The sequence below is a fragment of the Silurus aristotelis genome, assembly GCF_946808225.1.
Source record: "Silurus aristotelis genome assembly, chromosome: 2".
Classification (NCBI taxonomy): Eukaryota; Metazoa; Chordata; class Actinopteri; order Siluriformes; family Siluridae; genus Silurus; species Silurus aristotelis.
In genome coordinates, this window is record NC_139575.1 from 19,616,121 (window position 1) to 19,634,721 (window position 18,601).

The window sequence follows — 18,601 nt, forward strand, 5'->3', positions numbered from 1 at the left end:
ATGCTATCTTTTTCGGGTGCTGAAAATTGGATCAATTCCTTAGTTTTTACGCATTGATTACTGTAATACTTTGCTTGTTGGGGTTTATAAATCTACGTTAAACAAATTACTGGTTGTCCAAAAATCAGCTGCTAGGATTCTGACTAAGCCCAGGTCTGGTGAGCATATTTCTCCAGTTTTGGAGTCATTGCATTGTCTCGCTGTCAGATTCCGGATTGATTTTGAAATTCTTCTACTGACCTATAAAGCTCTACGTGGTACAGCACCTCATTATTTGACACAGCTTTTAACTGTCTACATTCTAAGCCGAGATCTCCGTTCCTCCGATTCAGGTCTTTTAGTTGTTCCTCCTACCCGTTTATGCTCTATGGGTGATCAGGCTTTTTCCTCACATGCACCAACGCTGTGCAATTCTCTCTCCACTGAGATCAGACAGGCCGAGCCTTTTACTTTTTTTAAATCTGCTCATAAAACTCACTTTTTCAGGATAGCTTTTATGTGATCCTTCCTTCTATTTTGTGATGAATTCTGTGATGTTTATTTACTTATTTTCTTTTTCTTTTTATTATTATTTTTTTATCAGGATTATTATTATTAGTACTATTTTTTTATTATTATTATTAATAAAATTCTTTAAATTCAAAATTTTTATTTCTTCTATGCTTGGAAACTGCTTTGAGATTTTTAAAGGTGCGATATTTAAATAAAGATTATTATTATTATTATTATTATTATTATTATTATTATTATTATATCTAAAAAGAAACAAAAACAAACAGGAAATGGAGGAGAAATAACAGGAAATTATTAGCATTTAAACGTAGAATGATTCAGTACAAAATTTTAAACGAAAGTATTTTGCTGTTTTTTTGTAAAAAGAAATCAAAATAAATAACAAATTAATTTGAAAATCATAATACAAAAAAAGTGTACATACATATTTTAATCACAAAATATTACTGTATTTTTCAAAAATATATTGCCATTGTTTCCCATACATCATAATTCAAAAGCATCTTATATTTGGCAGTACAACACGTAGTGATGATTTTTCTATAAGTTTGTTCTGTCTATCTGTGACATTTGGTGCTGGGAAGATTGTAGGAGTGCCATAGATCATTTTATTGTTCATTTGCTGTTACTGATGCTACTTTGAGATTTAAGCTTGTCCAGAGACAGGCTATTTATCTGATAAAATAGCCGGTTACACACAAGATAGCAAGAAAAACTATGAAGCTACATACAAACTAAAAAAAAGTCAGTGGCACATTTGATGCATTATGTTGCTTTTTTATTGCACTAAATGAAATGTGCACACTTTCTTTGTGCTTTTCTATTCGTATAACACTTTACATAAGAAGCAATTAACATCACTTAACTGTAAAATGACAATGATCAAAAATGTTTATGGACACCTGACCATAAGATTCGTATGTGGTTTTTGAACATCCTTTTCCACATTTAGTCTCTATTTGCTCTCAGAATAACCTCTTAATAAACTTTTCTGGGATGAGTTTTCACTAGATTTTGGAGTGTGTTCGTGGAGATTTGTGCTCATTCAGCTACAAGGGTGTTAGTAAAATCATTGTTCCAGTTTATCGCAAAGGCGTTCATTGGAGTTGAGTTCAAAGCTCTATAGCAAGCCACATTTAAGATCTACCATATCTTCATAAAGCTGGCTTTGTGCACAGGGGCATGGTCATGCTGGAACAGGAAACTTCATGCTTCCTCATCCAAAGGCGTTCTATTCAATTCTACAAATTCATGGTAACAGTTTGGATAAGAGCCGCATATAGCTGGAAAGTCAGGAGCCCCAATACTATTGTCATAATGTCACTGAAAATACAGGGATGTATTCACCTATGAAAAGTATTGCCATTTGCTGCAATATGAATAATAATAAAGCATGGCATTGCTTGTTGTTTTATATTGGGGTGTATATTGAGGTTAGCATTTGAACTCTGTTGAAGTTCCTTACTTTGGTAATTCACCGCTTCATCGCATTAATTAAACAGAAAATTAGATGAACACCGACTGCTGTGTTAAGCAGGTAATTAATCAAGATTTAATATATATATATATATATATATATATATATATATATATATATATATATATATATATATATATATATATATATATATATATATATATAATATAAAAGCTAAGAAAGAACATGAATTTGAGTGGCTGTGTGACTCTTTAATGCTTGCAATCATTCATAAACCCGGTCATGGGGTTCGATAGTCGTCTTCCTTTCTCTTTAGCTGTAAAGAGATGCTGTAATTCTCTAAACAGGTCCACGTGACCTAGCATGCATGTCTGCTCCTTTTCCACCGAGCAAAAACATTGAATGTGATTGATTAGGTTTATCTAAAAACAAAAAAAACCATTGGTTTTTATATATGTGGAAAAGGGAATAGGTAGGCTAGTGTTATTGTCACGCTACACCAATACTCGGTCAAAAAAATTCGGTAATAGATAATGATAAATCAATATTATTTATTAGGAATTTTTGGAAACAGATCATTAGTGTCCACATCCTATATATATGGGAGGGAAAATAAGTATTTAAACACCCTGCTATTTTGCAAGTTCTCCCACTTAGAAATCATGGAGGGGTCTGAAATTGTCATCGTAGGTGCATGTCCACTGTGAGAGACATAATCTAAAAAAAAAAAAATCCAGAAATCACAATGTATGATTTTTTTTTAACTATTTATTTGTATGATACAGCTGCAAATAAGTATTTGAACACCTGAGAAAGTCAATGTTAATATTTGGTACAGTAGCATTTGTTTGCAATTACAGAGGTCAAACGTTTCCTGTAGTTTTTCACCAGGTTTGCACACACTGCAGGAGGGATTTTGGCCCACTCCTCCACACAGATCTTCTTTAGATCAGTCAGGTTTCTGGCCTGTCGCTGAGAAACACGGAGTTTGAGCTCCCTCCAAAGATTCTCTATTGGGTTAAGGTCTGGAGACTGGCTAGGCCACGCCAGAACCTTGATATGCTTCTTACAGAGCCACTCCTTGGTAATCCTGGCTTTGTGCTTCGGGTCATTGTCATGTTGGAAGACCCAGCCTCGACCCATCTTCAATGCTCTAACTGAGGGAAGGAGGTTGTTCCCTAAAATCTCGCAATACATGGCCCCGGTCATCCTCTCCTTAATACAGTGCAGTCGCCCTGTCCCATGTGCAGAAAAACACCCCCAAAGCATGATGCTACCACCCCCATGCTTCACAGTAGGGATGGTGTTCTTGGGATGGTACTCATCATTCTTCTTCTTCCAAACACGTTTAGTGGAATTATGATCCAAAAGTTTTATTTTGGTCTCATCTGACCACATGACTTTCTCCCATGACTCCTCTGGATCATCCAAATGGTCATTGGCAAACTTAAGACGTGCCTGAACCTGTGCTGGTTTAAACAGGGGAACCTTCCGTGCCATGCATGATTTCAAACCATGACGTCTTCGTGTATTACCAACAGTAACCTTGGAAACGGTGGTCCCAGCTCTTTTCATGTCATTGACCAGCTCCTCCCATGTAGTTCTGGGCTGATTTCTCACCTTCCTTAGGATCATTGAGACCCCACGAGGTGAGATCTTGCATTGAGCCCCAGTCCGAGGGAGACTGACAGTCATGTTTAGCTTCTTCCATTTTCTAATAATTGCTCCAACAGTGGACCTTTTTTCACCAAGCTGCTTTGCAATTTCCCCGTAGCCCTTTCCAGCCTTGTGGAGGTGTACAATTTTGTCTCTAGTGTCTTTGGACAGCTCTTTGGTCTTGGCCATGTTAGTAGTTGGATTCTTACTGATTGTATGGAGTGGACAGGTGTCTTTATGCAGCTAACGACCTTAAACAGGTGCATCTAATTTAGGATAATAAATGTAGTGGAGGTGGACATTTTAAAGGCAGACTAACAGGTCTTTGAGGGTCAGAATTCTAGCTGATAGACAGGTGTTCAAATACTTATTTGCAGCTGTATCATACAAATAAATAGATTAAAAATCATATATTGTGATTTCTGGATTTTTTTTTTTAGATTATGTCTCTCACAGTGGACATGCACCTACGATGACAATTTCAGACCCCTCCATGATTTCTAAGTGGGAGAACTTGCAAAATAGCAGGGTGTTCAAATACTTATTTTCCTCACTGTGTGTATATATATATATATATATATATATATATATATATATATATATATATATATATATATATATATATATACACACACACACACACACACAGTGCCTTGCGAAAGTATTCGGCCCCCTTGAACTTTGCGACCTTTTGCCACATTTCAGGCTTCAAACATAAAGATATAAAACTGTAATTTTTTGTGACGAATCAACAACAAGTGGGACACAATCATGAAGTGGAACGAAATTTATTGGATATTTCAAACTTTTTTAACAAATAAAAAACTGAAAAATTGGCCGTGCAAAATTATTCAGCCCCCTTAATTTAATACTTTGTAGCGCCACCTTTTGCTGCGATTAAAGCTGTAAGTCGCTTGGGGTATGTCTATCAGTTTTGCACATCGAGAGACTGAAATTTTTGCCCATTTCTCCTTGCAAAACAGCTTGAGCTCAGTGAGGTTGGATGGAGAGCATTTGTGAACAGCAGTTTTCAATTCTTTCCACAGATTCTCGATTGGATTCAGGTCTGGACTTTGACTTGGCCATTCTAACACCTGGATATGTTTATTTGTGAACCATTCCATTGTAGATTTTGCTTTATGTTTTGGATCATTGTCTTGTTGGAGGACAAATCTCCGTCCCAGTCTCAGGTCTTTTGCAGACTCCATCAGGTTTTCTTCCAGAATGGTCCTGTATTTGGCTCCATCCATCTTCCCATCAATTTTAACCATCTTCCCTGTCCCTGCTGAAGAAAAGCAGGCCCAAACCATGATGCTGCCACCAACATGTTTGACAGTGGGGATGGTGTGTTCAGGGTGATGAGCTGTGTTGCTTTTACGCCAAACATAACGTTTTGCATTGTTGCCAAAAAGTTCGATTTTGGTTTCATCTGACCAGAGCACCTTCTTCCACATGTTTGGTGTGTCTCCCAGGTGGCTTGTGGCAAACTTTAAACGACTCTTTTTATGGATATCTTTAAGTAATGGCTTTCTTCTTGCCACTCTTCCATAAAGGCCAGATTTGTGCAGTATACGACTAATTGTTGTCCTATGGACAGAGTCTCCCACCTCAGCTGTAGATCTCTGCAGTTCATCCAGAGTGATCATGGGCCTCTTGGCTGCATCTCTGATCAGTCTTCTCCTTGTATGAGCTGAAAGTTTAGAGGGACAGCCAGGTCTTGGTAGATTTGCAGTGGTCTGATACTCCTTTCATTTCAATATTATCGCTTGCACAGTGCTCCTTGGGATGTTTAAAGCTTGGGAAATCTTTTTGTATCCAAATCCGGCTTTAAACTTCTCCACAACAGTATCTCGGACCTGCCTGGTGTGTTCCTTGTTCTTCATGATGCTCTCTGCGCTTTAAACGGACCTCTAAAACGATCACAGTGCAGGTGCATTTATACGGAGACTTGATTACACACAGGTGGATTCTATTTATCATCATTAGTCATTTAGGTCAACATTGGATCATTCAGAGATCCTCACTGAACTTCTGGAGAGAGTTTGCTGCACTGAAAGTAAAGGGGCTGAATAATTTTGCACGCCCAATTTTTTTAGTTTTTTATTTGTTAAAAAAGTTTGAAATATCCAATAAATTTCGTTCCAATTCATGATTGTGTGCCACTTGTTGATTCTTCACAAAAAATTACAGTTTCATATCTTTATGTTTGAAGCCTGAAATGTGGCAAAAGGTTGCAAAGTTCAAAGAGTTCACACTGGTTTTTAATGCATGATAGCTGATCAATTATTTTTTTCACATTTATTCTTTTGTGGGTAGAGGAATGTAGACTCATCGACCATGTTAAAATGAAGACCTGCTCATATATGCAGTTATCCATATCCATCTTAAACATCAGCATAGAGAAAATATGATGTCAGTTACTTTGACCATGTGCATGGTAGTTTGTTCCAGGCGAGCTGGATTGAGTATAATAGGAAAGGCTGAATTGCTAGTGCGAAATACAAAGCACTTCCTCCTCTGTGGCTGGAAACATCTTTTTGATTTCAACCATAAGCTGGCTGCTGTAACTCATAACCACAATTTACAACTGCGGTGAGGAGAAAAACATCTCTGTATGCACTCTAAATACACAGGTTCTTCTCCCTGTCAGACAAGAACCGGAATCTGGGTCTAAAGTGGACACCCAAACAGGGATAAAATGGAAAATACAAATATCTGGTTTATCTGAGTGTATACATTAAGAGCACATATGAGCAGGTAAATCTACCAAAGTATACATTTCTAGAGTCTTCTAAAGGTGTAGGAATATTTCTCCTCTTCTAACAGAGCAATATATTACATACATGTGCTATGTATTACTTATATTTTGCCCTCCATGCTTGTGTGTCAAAGAACATTTATTTAATTGCTTCCCTAATTGTCTGGACAGATTCTCAAAACCAGTGCCCCCTAAAGGAGAAATGTGTTTGAAGACCTTTTTATACTGGCCTGACCAGTTTGTTTTCTATTTGGCTGCATCTGTACATGTTCAGTTCTGAAAAAAAATAAAACAAAATCCACCGTGGACGTAATCCAATTTGGTCCACTTTGAGGTGCTGCGCTTATCAGTCTTGCTTTACAGAGCACGCTCGTCAAATAAGCACGAGCGGAATCGGAGATGGCGAGCGATGACTCCTGTTGTGCTTTCAAGAAATTAGGGCTGCATAGCGTTTAATAAGTCGGCAGCTGAAAGCCACCGCGTCGATGCGGTTACGAAAGCACTCTTTCAGCGACTCTGTGTAAAGTAAAAGCCCTGACCTTGAGCTGAAGATGTACTTTGTCAACACCCACGTCTTTCATGCCACTCTGAACCTGTAGCGAGAGAAAGAACTGCAGCAGGAGGGAGCGGTTGAAAAGCAGGAAAAAAAAAAGAAATCAAGTTAGAGAATGTAAAATAAAAAGTGATGTAGGTGTTACTTCGACTTACACAGTCGCCTCTCTAAAACACTTGTAGTGTGTGAGCGCACACGCTCCGGTACGCTGGCAAACAAACGGCAGACTCTAGCTACGTTTGCATGCAGCTTTAAAATCCATTAATAATCACAGCAAAGGTTCTGTGGGAAAAACGTTATCATATACTATAGGAGAATAAACCAGTTGAGGTCAATATTAGCGAAATTTCTTTCGATTAAATGAGTTTGTGGTCCTTTTTATATGGATAATTTCAGTATCACAATCAGTTGAGTCACAAGAAGTTCACACTCGCTGTCAGAAGCCTATCTGAGGAACATGAGCGTGGAGCAGGGGCAAGGTGGTATTGAAAAACTTCGAGACTAGTTTTGTAACATGGCAATAGATGACAGCAAAAGGCTGCAGACACAGTCACAGGGAGCACCGACTTTCATAAGTCAGGGAGCGAAAAGACATTGTGTACCTCGGGAGCTGGTGCTATTCTAGCCACGTGTGGGTACGGCCCTGAGACAAAGCAACAAACAATGGAAGAGTCCATCATTTACACCTAGGGGCTTAGGTTACTATCTGTGTGGAGCTTCTGTGTTGGCATAGATTTCTTCAGGATTCTCTAGTTTCCTCCCTTTTCCCCAAAAATGGAGGAAACCAGAGAATCCTGAGGAAACCTGCAACACAGAAGCTCCACACAGATAGTATCCTAAGCTCAAGACTGAACCAGCGATCCTGAAGTTCCAAGGTGTGAAGAAATACTCTTTCTGTTAAACATTTGATCCTATTAGCTTTGATTTTTAAAAGAGCATGTTGTTCGGTGGAATGGCCACAGATATTGTTTTTGCAGCTATTCCCAGATAATGTTTTTTAATGTTGGTGAAATAAGAACTAATAAATAATGTGTGCCCGATATTTCCAACAAGCTCCTCCGCTGCAGAATGTCAGGCAAATATCAAAGGCGAGTTTACTGCAACTTGACTGCGGTCACAAATTCTTCTTGCCATCTTTTTTTTTTTTCCCAACACTGAGATCATTTAAAACTTGTTATAAAAAAAAAAACCACAACAGGCGTGATCAAATGGCTGAAAAAGATGAATACCCGGACTGGACTCGAGCTCCTCGCTGTTGCCCCGGTAACGCTGCCTCATGCTCCTCGCATGCGCGTATAACGCAGACATAACCAGGCGTTCGTTTACTGATTGTCCAGTTTATGATGCATATAAAACGCAATCGCTTGACATTCGTTTAGATTTGCGAAACATCTTTGCGTTTACACATTGCCCTTGAAACAACTGTGACAAAGATGCGATGAGATGCTACAGACTGCTGCAACGTGGTGCAATATACCCCAGTGATGAAAGCTTATTTTGGCTGTTTTCAGATCAACACACTTAAAGTAAAAGTATGATGACAAATAGACAAATTCTGTACATCGTTCTGTTGTGGCCGGTGAGCACAAAATCCAGTTAGTGAATAACACAGTAGCTTCATTTAAGTGCCGAAATATTCTGATTTTACTTTTTGTTTTTTTTTCCCTCACATGCTTTATTGCTAGTATTTATAATAATCAGGACAGCAATCAGCACAAATGAATTCTACTGTAAACATGGCCTACCATTTTTAATGCAAAGTACATCCCACTGCAATTAATAAATAATTTTAAAGATTTTTAAAATATTACGACCCATATCACTATAACTAAATAGTGTTTGAAAAAAGCTTTCAAAATAACACAGCTTTATGAGCATTGTACACCAGCAGACCCACAAATAGCAAACCATAAGCTTACTGCTAATTCTGGTAATAAAGCGCCCTGTGCTGCTGTGATTCTTGGCAGTCTCGGCTTTCTTTTCTTTATGCTCTTCGGCATTCGATATGCCGTTGAACATAACTGTCAACAAATGTGTGAAGAAAGTATGGAGATGGATGATGGAAACGCTGGAGGATCTGAAAACAAACCACTGACCCTCCATGAAGGGTCCTATTTTTTTTTTTTTTTAAATATAGAAATACAGATAAATGCATTTCAGACTGATTCGCTGATATTAATCTCAGCACAACAAAATCTACAGACTTGACCCCATTTCCTCAAATCTCAATAATACATTGCAAATATGTCAAAGAAAAATTTTTCATTGGAAAAACAGAGAGGAGTTCAGCTTATGGCTATCCTTGCAAAAAAAATGTCTTATCTTATCTGCCAACTTATGAGGTGATTCTCTGTTAAAGATTATATAAAGCTGAGTTCTGACTGTTCCCTTTCTGAGAGCACAGCTGTATGAGTATTGTTCACACAGATGCAGTGTGAGACGGTTTGTTCACTGCGTTCTGATGCCGGTGTATTGAGATAGAGAGATAGAAGAGCAAAGCAAGAGAAAATGACTTTCACAAAACTAGCAGTGAATTTATACTACTATTTATATTATAAATACTATTCTTATGCCTACTTCTCCTACAACTTCTATTTTATTATCACTACTAGTCCTCAGCTTACTATTACTATTACAACTGTCGTTACGGTGTATTACTTTTATTACTACTAATAATGCTACTTATAATCTTAACTACTGTTTTTAATCCTACTGGCATTTTATCCATTACTTCTTGCTACTTATTACTGCTGTTATTACTCATTCGTTTACTATTGCAACTACTGCTACTGATTTTTCTTCTGTTATTTCAATGATCATTCCTTTTACTACTATTACGCTTATTGTTGCTTCTTCAATTGCTGCATATACTCTTTCTCTTATTACTACCACTTCTCTTCATACTTTTACTCCTACTATTACAACTGCAACTACTTCTATCACTACTTCTAGTTCTACTTTTACTTCTCCTACTTCGACTTCTGCCTCTATTGCTACTAGTTTTATTACTGCTACTGATACTACACCTGCTATTTTTGTTAATATTGATTTTACTTTTATTACTACTAGTAAAGCTACTCATAAATTTACTCCTATCTCGGTTTTCCCTCTTCTTTCTACTATTACTTTTACTGCTTCTGATCTCGTTTTTACTACTGCTACTACTACTTTTCCTTGTTTTCTCCTACCCTTACTTTGGACTGCTTCTATTACTCCTAGTGTTTCTTTTACTCTTCCTTCTTTTATATTTTATCTGTATTACTGCTACTGTCACTACTCCCGTTATTTCTATTATTACTTCTTTTTACTTCTACTCGTGTTGCTTCTGCTTTTATACTAACATTCTTACTACTACTACTTTTTATATTCTTATTCCAACATTTACTACTGCTACTACTTTTATTCCTCCTAGTACTACAGTGGTACCTTGACCTACAAATGCATTAATGTACCAGTTTTCCGAGGTACGAGCGGTCACTCGGTCGATTTTTTTTTGCTTTGTTACGTGAGCCAAAAATTTAGGTACGAGCCGAGACGACGCTGCTAGATGGCGAAACAAAGCCAGAAAGCGAAGACTGTGACAAAAATTAAGATAAGCCAAGAAGAAAAAGTAAAAAATTTAAAGTTTAGGGATACGTAGTGTACAGAAGTGATGGAGAGAGTAGCAAAAAATCGAGTTTTCCCGCGTATCGCCTCTCACCCACAACCCCCCCCCCCCCTCCAGCGTTTTCGTTAGCTCAAGTCGTCTCATCGCCAAGGTAAATACACTGTATAAAACCTTATTATATCTTTACATACTCTTTCTATAATGTTTTTATACAATATTAGTTATTTAGAAATGTATTTTCCTAATTTAATTACAAGAAACATAAAAACAGGGTGGTGTTTTGAGGGTTGGAACGGATTAATGCCATTTTAAGTATTTTCAATATGGAAAACTGATTTGATGTGTGAGCAAATTGAGATACAAGCTCGTCCACGGAACGAATTAAACTCGTAGGTCAAGGTACCACTGTACGTTTACTCCTATTACTTCTACTCCTCCTGCTATTCCTACTAATACTACTCTAATTAGTGTTACTACTACTTTCATTGTGCAATTGTTTTTTCTACTGCTGCTGATTTTAGTCCTACTTTTATTACTTTGACTACTGCTCTTCATACTAGTATTAGTATTAGTAGTGCCGCCAATACTTTTCCTGCTTTTTAAACTATTACTTCTAATGGTTTTACTTTGTTTACTACTATTATTAGTATTCCTACTGATACTTATACAAAATCTGCTGCTTCTACTGTTATTTTTGCAATTACAACTAACATTACTATTACTACTGGTTTTAATGCATATACAGCCCTTTTTTTTAATTATTTATATTGGTTTTAAAGAGAAAATTTAAGATGCTTGTAGACAGGCTTCTTTGACGAGACTTGCCAGGCAATATAGTATAACAACATATCCGCTCCTGTATTTCTTTCTTTTTTTTTTCTTTTTTTTTTTACGCTGTGAATGTAATATATTTCATTGTTTTTGATTGAGTAGGATTTTATTGTAGTCAGTGTTAGCCTTCACTTAATTCCTGTGAGACGGAGGAACGCGAGCTTGTCCCGAAGTGTGTTTTGCAGCACTAGAGTGAAATGGAGCAGAGATATTGGCTGCTGCGAGTCACCAGGGCTGCCGCTCTATTTGCACAGTGAATGAGCTTTGACTTGCGTAGCGGAATTGTTTCAGCTTTATTTCGTTTTTCTTTCTTTCTTTCTTTTTTATCCCCCCCCCCCCCCCCCCTCTCTCTCTCTCTCTGCTTCATTTCTCTGCATCTTCATAACTGTTCCCTTATCACCTGCAGCATTTTGGGCATGTAGCATGTGAATAAACCGTTTAAACGCTACAGTTAGCAGTATAGAGAGAGAGAGAGAGAGAGAGAGAGAGAGAGAGAGAGAGAGAGAGAGAGAGAGAGAGAGAGAGAGAGAGAGAGAGAGAGAGAGAGAGAGAGAGAGAGAGAGAGAGAGAGAGAGAGAGAGAGAGAGAGAGAGAGAGAGAGAGTTTAAATAAGTAAAAGAATGACAGGAGTTTCCATTCAAGACGCTCATCCATTTTTTTTCCTAATGCGCTATTAATCCTATATCTATACAAAATCAAATTATAGTAGTTAAGAGAAATGTGTGAATTCTTTTTTTCTTTTTTTCTTTCTTTTTTTTTGTGTAATCGCTTACTTTTCTGCAGGAGAGGGTACACACTGGACTGATAATCCGAACTGGTTTTTATGATACTTGTGCTTTTATATCACAGTTTGATGTGATCAGTTGCTGTGCAATTCTCTACAGTACTACAGAAAGCTTCATCTCTTCTCTTCCCCATACACACATATAACTCATTGCTTTTTTGAAGCTACATAACATTTTGACAGAAGCTTTTCTCTGAATTTGAGTCCACTTAGAGCCAGAGAGACTCTGGACACAGTATTTACCTCAGCACACTCTGCATTCTGTAGCAGCACATGCTCGCTCTCTCACACACACACACACACACACACACACACACACACTCTGTTATCCACTATCAAACCCTCATTTGCACATTCACTCAGTCATAGTTACACACGAAGACGCATGCATACGCACACATAATACAGGTGCGAACTCTGATACACTCCCCTGCTTACACAACCAAATAGAAACATATGAAAAGGCACTTTTTCTTTTTTTTTTTTTTTCTTTTTTTTTTTTTTTTTTTTTTTTTTTTTTTTTTTTAAGTCTTTCATTTTCTCTCTCTTTCCATCCCTCGCTCTATTGAGGCGAGCCCTTTAATCTCCTCTCAGTCGACGCGTGTGCGCCGCACAGTTGTGTATGTGTGCGCTTTTGCAAAAAGTGTTTTGATCGACAGCTCAAACACAGGCTTTTTAAGATTCAGCATACACACTAATCTGGCACTCTCTTTGTTAAGTTCTGCCATAGAGAGTAATCCTGAGTGAGCTGCGGATAGAACACACACACACACACACACACACACACACATATATATATATATATATAACATACATGCATACATACACACTTTCTTAATCTTACTGGTCTTTCCTGTGCCATCATGGTGTTTTATGAAATAAGTGTGTGTGTGCCCATGCATTCATGTACTTGTCACCAATTTTGAAAGCGCACTCTTAAGTACTTGCACGTTTGTAAGCGGCGGTAATCAAAACAGCCTCAACGGCTTATCTTAAGAGAAAGGAGGCTTTGGGCGACAGGCTGTCGCAATGATATCCAAACCCCAGCAAGAGAGACTTTACCTGGGCAAGAGAAGTGAAGGACTACCCCTCTAACCCTCCACCTCCATCCATACCCTCAGCTTAAGCTCCAAATCCGCAGCGCTCCTCTCCATCGCCCATTCATTTATTCCCTAAGCCTCTGGCAAAGATAGCGCTTTGCTCTCATTCCTAATTCCACTTTTATGAATAGCATTGTATGTTTTTTTTTTTATTATTATTTTATTCTATTTTATCCGAAACAAACATTGTGGAAGGCTTGGGGGAAGGTACCTCGAACCCGACCTTACCACTTCATATCCACCGATGCAACGTTTAATTAAAGAGATGCACAAGCAGTGCGCAACAATAGGTCTCGAGAATGCAGAAAAATGGATACATAAACATAAGCAGCTTCAAAGGTGCAGGCTTCGACTTTAATTTCAAAGACTGAAGCCACAGTAGAGAAAACCAGGGTAAAGAGAAAGAAGGATTGAAATGGGGAAGAGAGAGAGAGAGAGAGAGAGAGAAAGAGATACTGCAGATTCCCCCCCAATATTTCCTCTCTGCAAGACTGAAAGGTCAAAGTGGAGGATTACAGGAGCTCAGTGAGTATGACATGTTAAAATGAACATTCTCTTGTTGAGAGTGGTCGGAATTTAATGGCGAGATTTTGCATGATGGATTCGGAGTCTAGCACTTTTCTCACGCAATTTATTCCATGCTGTCCGTCGCTCTCCTATTCCGACTGGGAATAATGGCTGTAATTATCCCGCCAAATGAAACGGCCCCAGCCGCTTGAACCCGCGTTTGGGATTACCAGCGAGATTGAGATTTTAATGCCACTGCGCTAAATGATTTTTGGCACACTGAGTCTAATTGTTTTATATGCCGCTTGGGACTAAGTCATGGCAAAGCTTTTGTAAATGAAAAATGTAAGTCTGTTTTAAATGACGATAACTATAGCTTCTTATGTCAAAATGTCTGCTTATAATATCTATTAGAGTATCTCAAAAGGGAGTACTTGCTTACTTGTGATTACATCACGACATACAGCTCTTATCACTCCCTTAAGAAGATCTACTACAATGGTTGCTGGGATGTGAGGGATGTACTCACTTTTGGGAGATACTTCAAACTCGATTTTGAGCATAGAGTATAAATTAATAGATTTTTATAAATAATATAGCATTGTCTTTTTTTTATTATTATTATTATTATTATTAGTAGTAGTAGTAGTGTTATTTTTTTTTATTCTTCTCCAGATTTATTGGCCCTCTTGGTAACCTTGGATGAAAAAAAATCTCTGATGAAAAATGTCTTTGTGGTTAATTGGCTTAATCTCACACCGAAAATAGGAAAAAACACTATCCAGACATTTCAGCAGTGAACACAGTTGGAGGTTTAGAGAAGATGGTAGCATTTTGGGGTCACCAAGCCTCCAATTATGCTCCAGTTAGATGCCACCTCCATGCCAACAATCTGTTTGGAAGGCATGCCAGAAGAAAGCTTTTTCTTTCATTCAACCACAAAAGTAAAATGATAGGTTTTAGCAAAATGGTACAAAGACAGAGAGGTTTATTTATATATATATATTTTTTTTTTTTTTTTTTGGGGGGGGAATCAGACACCAAAGGTGGGTTTGGTGTAAGAAGGAGAATGGTTATACAGGAACCCTACTCCCTATTGTTAAGTATGGTGGAAGATCTGTAATGATGTAGGATTCCTGTAATCATAGAAGTACCTGAGAATTTTAAAACGAAGTTTCAGCTGTATCTGCAAAGAAGCTACAGCTGGGTCATGGGTAGATTTTTCAGGCAAGAGGGTGATCTAAAACCTCAGAATCCACAGTAATGGTTCAGTGACTACAGAATGCAGCTGTTATGTAAGACATTCCAGCTTCCTGGCCTGAACCTCATTGTAAAAATGTGGGGCGAGAGTACACCAGAGAAGAATTGGAGTTCCGGGGGATTTAGCAAGATCCCGAATTCAAGTCACTGATTCCTTGTTGTGTTTTCTCCCATCCGCAAACACTATAAGAGAAGACTCAGTGCTGTTATGTTGACGGAAGAAGGTTTTTATGTAGTGCAAGGGTGCCATTAACTGTGATACATTAAGATTTTTTGTTCTCGCTCATCTTAATATATTCACTTTAATTAAAGATACATAACGATCATTTGGAGTCAGTAAATCTATTGATTCTGAATAACCGGTGGGATGCTGTAATCATGCTCTCCACATCTCCACCTTGCTCTGTTAATCCTGTTCTCTCTCTTTTTGCATCACTCTCACTTCATCCCCCTCTCTCACACACACACACACACACACACACACACACACACACACACACACACACACACTCTCTCACACTGTCTCACAGTCTCGTTCTCTCTCGCTCTTTGTCTCACCCTTTCTCTCAATAATTGCAGTTTGAATGCCACTGCTTGTCTCACTGAATAAAATTTAACTGCGCCTCACAAAGTCTGTTCCACCAAACTGATGAGCTGATGGAGGTGTAAATGCACTTTAATGGCTTTATTTAACCGTGGCCTCCTCTGCCATCAAGACCAGAGAGGCATTGGTGCTTAAACTCATTTCAAAAAGTTACATTAACAACCATAACTTTTATGCATTGGAGATGGATGATCTAGCATCTAGGTATGATCAGCAAATAAAAAAAAAGTACAATTGTTTTCTTTTCCTCTCTGATAGAATAAAGACTACTACCAGCAGTCAGCCCAGATGTACAACGAGGCAGCTGCTAAAGCTAGCAGCAACATCAAGTAAGTGCGCTAACACCCCTTACACTTATAAGCTCCCAAGAGTAAATGGAACAACAACTTTTACACTTATTTCCGAACCTGCTCCAGGCATAGCCTTGTTCCTATGTTAAACACACGTTAACTTGGACATGCCTTGTTAAATATCTGATTAGACTAAACAAGTTTGCAGAGAGCAGTTGTAGCTGCCAAAATATTCCAAACATATGCATAGGAACCACTAATCTAAAGTCGGTTTATTGGCAAACATTTTTTTTAAGTGTGTTCATTAAATTTCATTTGAATTGTAGTTTAACATTTAGCTGCATTCACAATGTTTATACTCCTAGTGTAGAATAAGCAAACATTACACTGACATAGAATAATGGGTCTCACAAATGTTATACTTTAAATACTTTAAAAACGTTATACTATGAATAACAGTTTTTATACTTTATAAGTATATAATCCAGAATTGCCAGAATTTATGATCTATATATTTTATAATCCAGAATTTACCAGCATTTATAATCTTAATATTAATAATCCTGAATTACCAGAATTAATGATCTATATATTTATAATCCAAAATTACCGTAATTTTTTATCTTCATATTTATAATCCATAAATACCAGCATTTATAACATTTAAATGTATAATCCAAAATTACCTTAACTTATCTTTTTTTATACTTAAAATCCTGACAATATTAAGTAAAAGATTTTACACTTATAATCTAAAATGGAATAAATAAGAATCTTGATGCTTATAATAAGTGTGTCAACAAACTTTACTAAATAAAGCAACAGCTGATTGAGAAAATGCCGTTGAGAAGCTAGGCGTGTTAATTACCGCACACTGTATATTTTGGATAGACTATTGGCTAACGATATACCTTGGTTTTTCTACGCTCTGTTCAAGCATGCATTTCTGATTTGTTGTATCAGAACTAGACCAGTTTGCCGATTGGGGGGAAAAATGCATCCCTGGCCGCCGTGTTGGTGTAAATCTCATGGGGAGGGGGGTATTTTTTTGAAGCATGGGGTGCTTTTTTTTTTCTGCTCTTAGCTAAAATTCATGCAATGCAAGTGTGTGTGTTCTATATCTTTTTCACAGGTGTGAGTGTGTGTTTGAGTAAGTTTAAAACCTTTATAACACCTCATATGGTCGAAGCTTTATTTTATGATGAATAGCCGACTTTGTTATGCCGTCTATTGGAAGTACGGATCGATACTATTGTTCTATTGTTGTGTCAAAACGAATGAACAAAACTATATGGTATGCTGTGTCATTACGACCCTGGTAAGAACCTTTACAAGTGTAATCTAGAACAAGTCCAGTAAGAACCCTTATGCTTATAATCTATAATAAGTGCACTAAGAAGCCGTACACTCATGATTCACGAGGTACATCTGAGCCGAGAAATGAAGACGATGCCCTTTGATGAGAATTTTAATTAACACTGACATAAATGTCTGGTGTAGCCAGATGTTCAGTGAAGTTCTGAGTGCATTTCCTCTGAGGATCTTTCTCCTCTCCTTCCCCATCGTGTTGCTTTCTTCTTCTCTCTCTCTCTCTCACACACACACACACACACACACACACACACACACTCGACATTAAAGGGCATTTGATTGAAATGGCATTTGAAGTAGCAATCAGTCAAACTGAGAACGAGCTAAGATGATAAACTGAGAACTAGTGAACACTTTCTAAATGTGATGGTTGCTATGACATTCCTTGAAAATTCTCTATATTTGTAACTGTGTGTGTTTGTGTGTAGCACAATAGTTTCCTGGTCAGTAGTGAGATGGATAACTGAAGCCAATTAGGCTGCACATACTCTGCTCCCTCTTTGCACCAGCACCTTCATTACAGCAGACAGGGCTGTCCATTTCGCACATGCACACACAGATATGAAAGTGCTTTTCGCCCTTTTCTTGTTTTTCCCCCACTCAGCCTCCACACTGGCCATCATTTTTACTCTCTGTCTCTCCATCTTTGTCCAAGCTTTTGTCTTTCCTGCTTTTCTCTTTGCAGTTTTTTTTTTTTTGGTCAGACTCTGTCCCTTTCAACGCTGATCTCTCCATCCACCGTCCAGCCACTCGGTTCGAGGGAAAGAATAACGAAGGACACCCGTCATCAGGGTGTGGCATTGCTTATCTTGTGTCAAGGCACAGCTGGTCATGGGAAGACTGTAGTATTGGCTCAGACTCTAATCAAGTCGCTCGATGCCAGTAGCGAATGAGTGGCGTATTTATCAAATCGAGCAGGCGTCTGCTGTCTCACTTTCAGCACTTGGACAGCGAAAATATCGAAAAAATGTGTAGTGGTATAGCAGAGTATGAGATAGATAGATACAGTGAGGAAAATAAGTATTTGAACACCCTGCTATTTTGCAAGTTCTCCCACTTAGAAATCATGGAGGGGTCTGAAATTGTCATCGTAGGTGCATGTCCACTGTGAGAGACATAATCTAAAAAAAGATTTTGTTTGTAATTACAGAGGTCAAACGTTTCCTGTAGTTTTTCACCAGGTTTGCACACACTGCAGGAGGGATTTTGGCCCACTCCTCCACACAGATCTTCTTTAGATCAGTCAGGTTTCTAGCCTGTCGCTGAGAAACACGGAGTTTGAGCTCCCTCCAAAGATTCTCTATTGGGTTTAGGTCTGGAGACTGGCTA

At 38.0% G+C, this 18,601-nt stretch overlaps 1 protein-coding gene across 4 annotated transcripts in view; it reads left to right on the forward strand.

Annotated features, from left to right (window-relative positions):
- The window catches only part of chchd6b (coiled-coil-helix-coiled-coil-helix domain containing 6b), a 49,871-nt gene that overhangs the window by 20,504 nt on the left and 10,766 nt on the right, over window positions 1-18,601 (forward strand). For all 4 annotated transcript variants that reach the window (XM_083528401.1, XM_083528402.1, XM_083528404.1 and 1 more), the window contains one exon: window positions 15,870-15,940. In XM_083528401.1, the coding sequence (XP_083384527.1) occupies window positions 15,870-15,940 (71 nt within the window). The remainder of the gene's footprint in view (window positions 1-15,869; window positions 15,941-18,601) is intronic.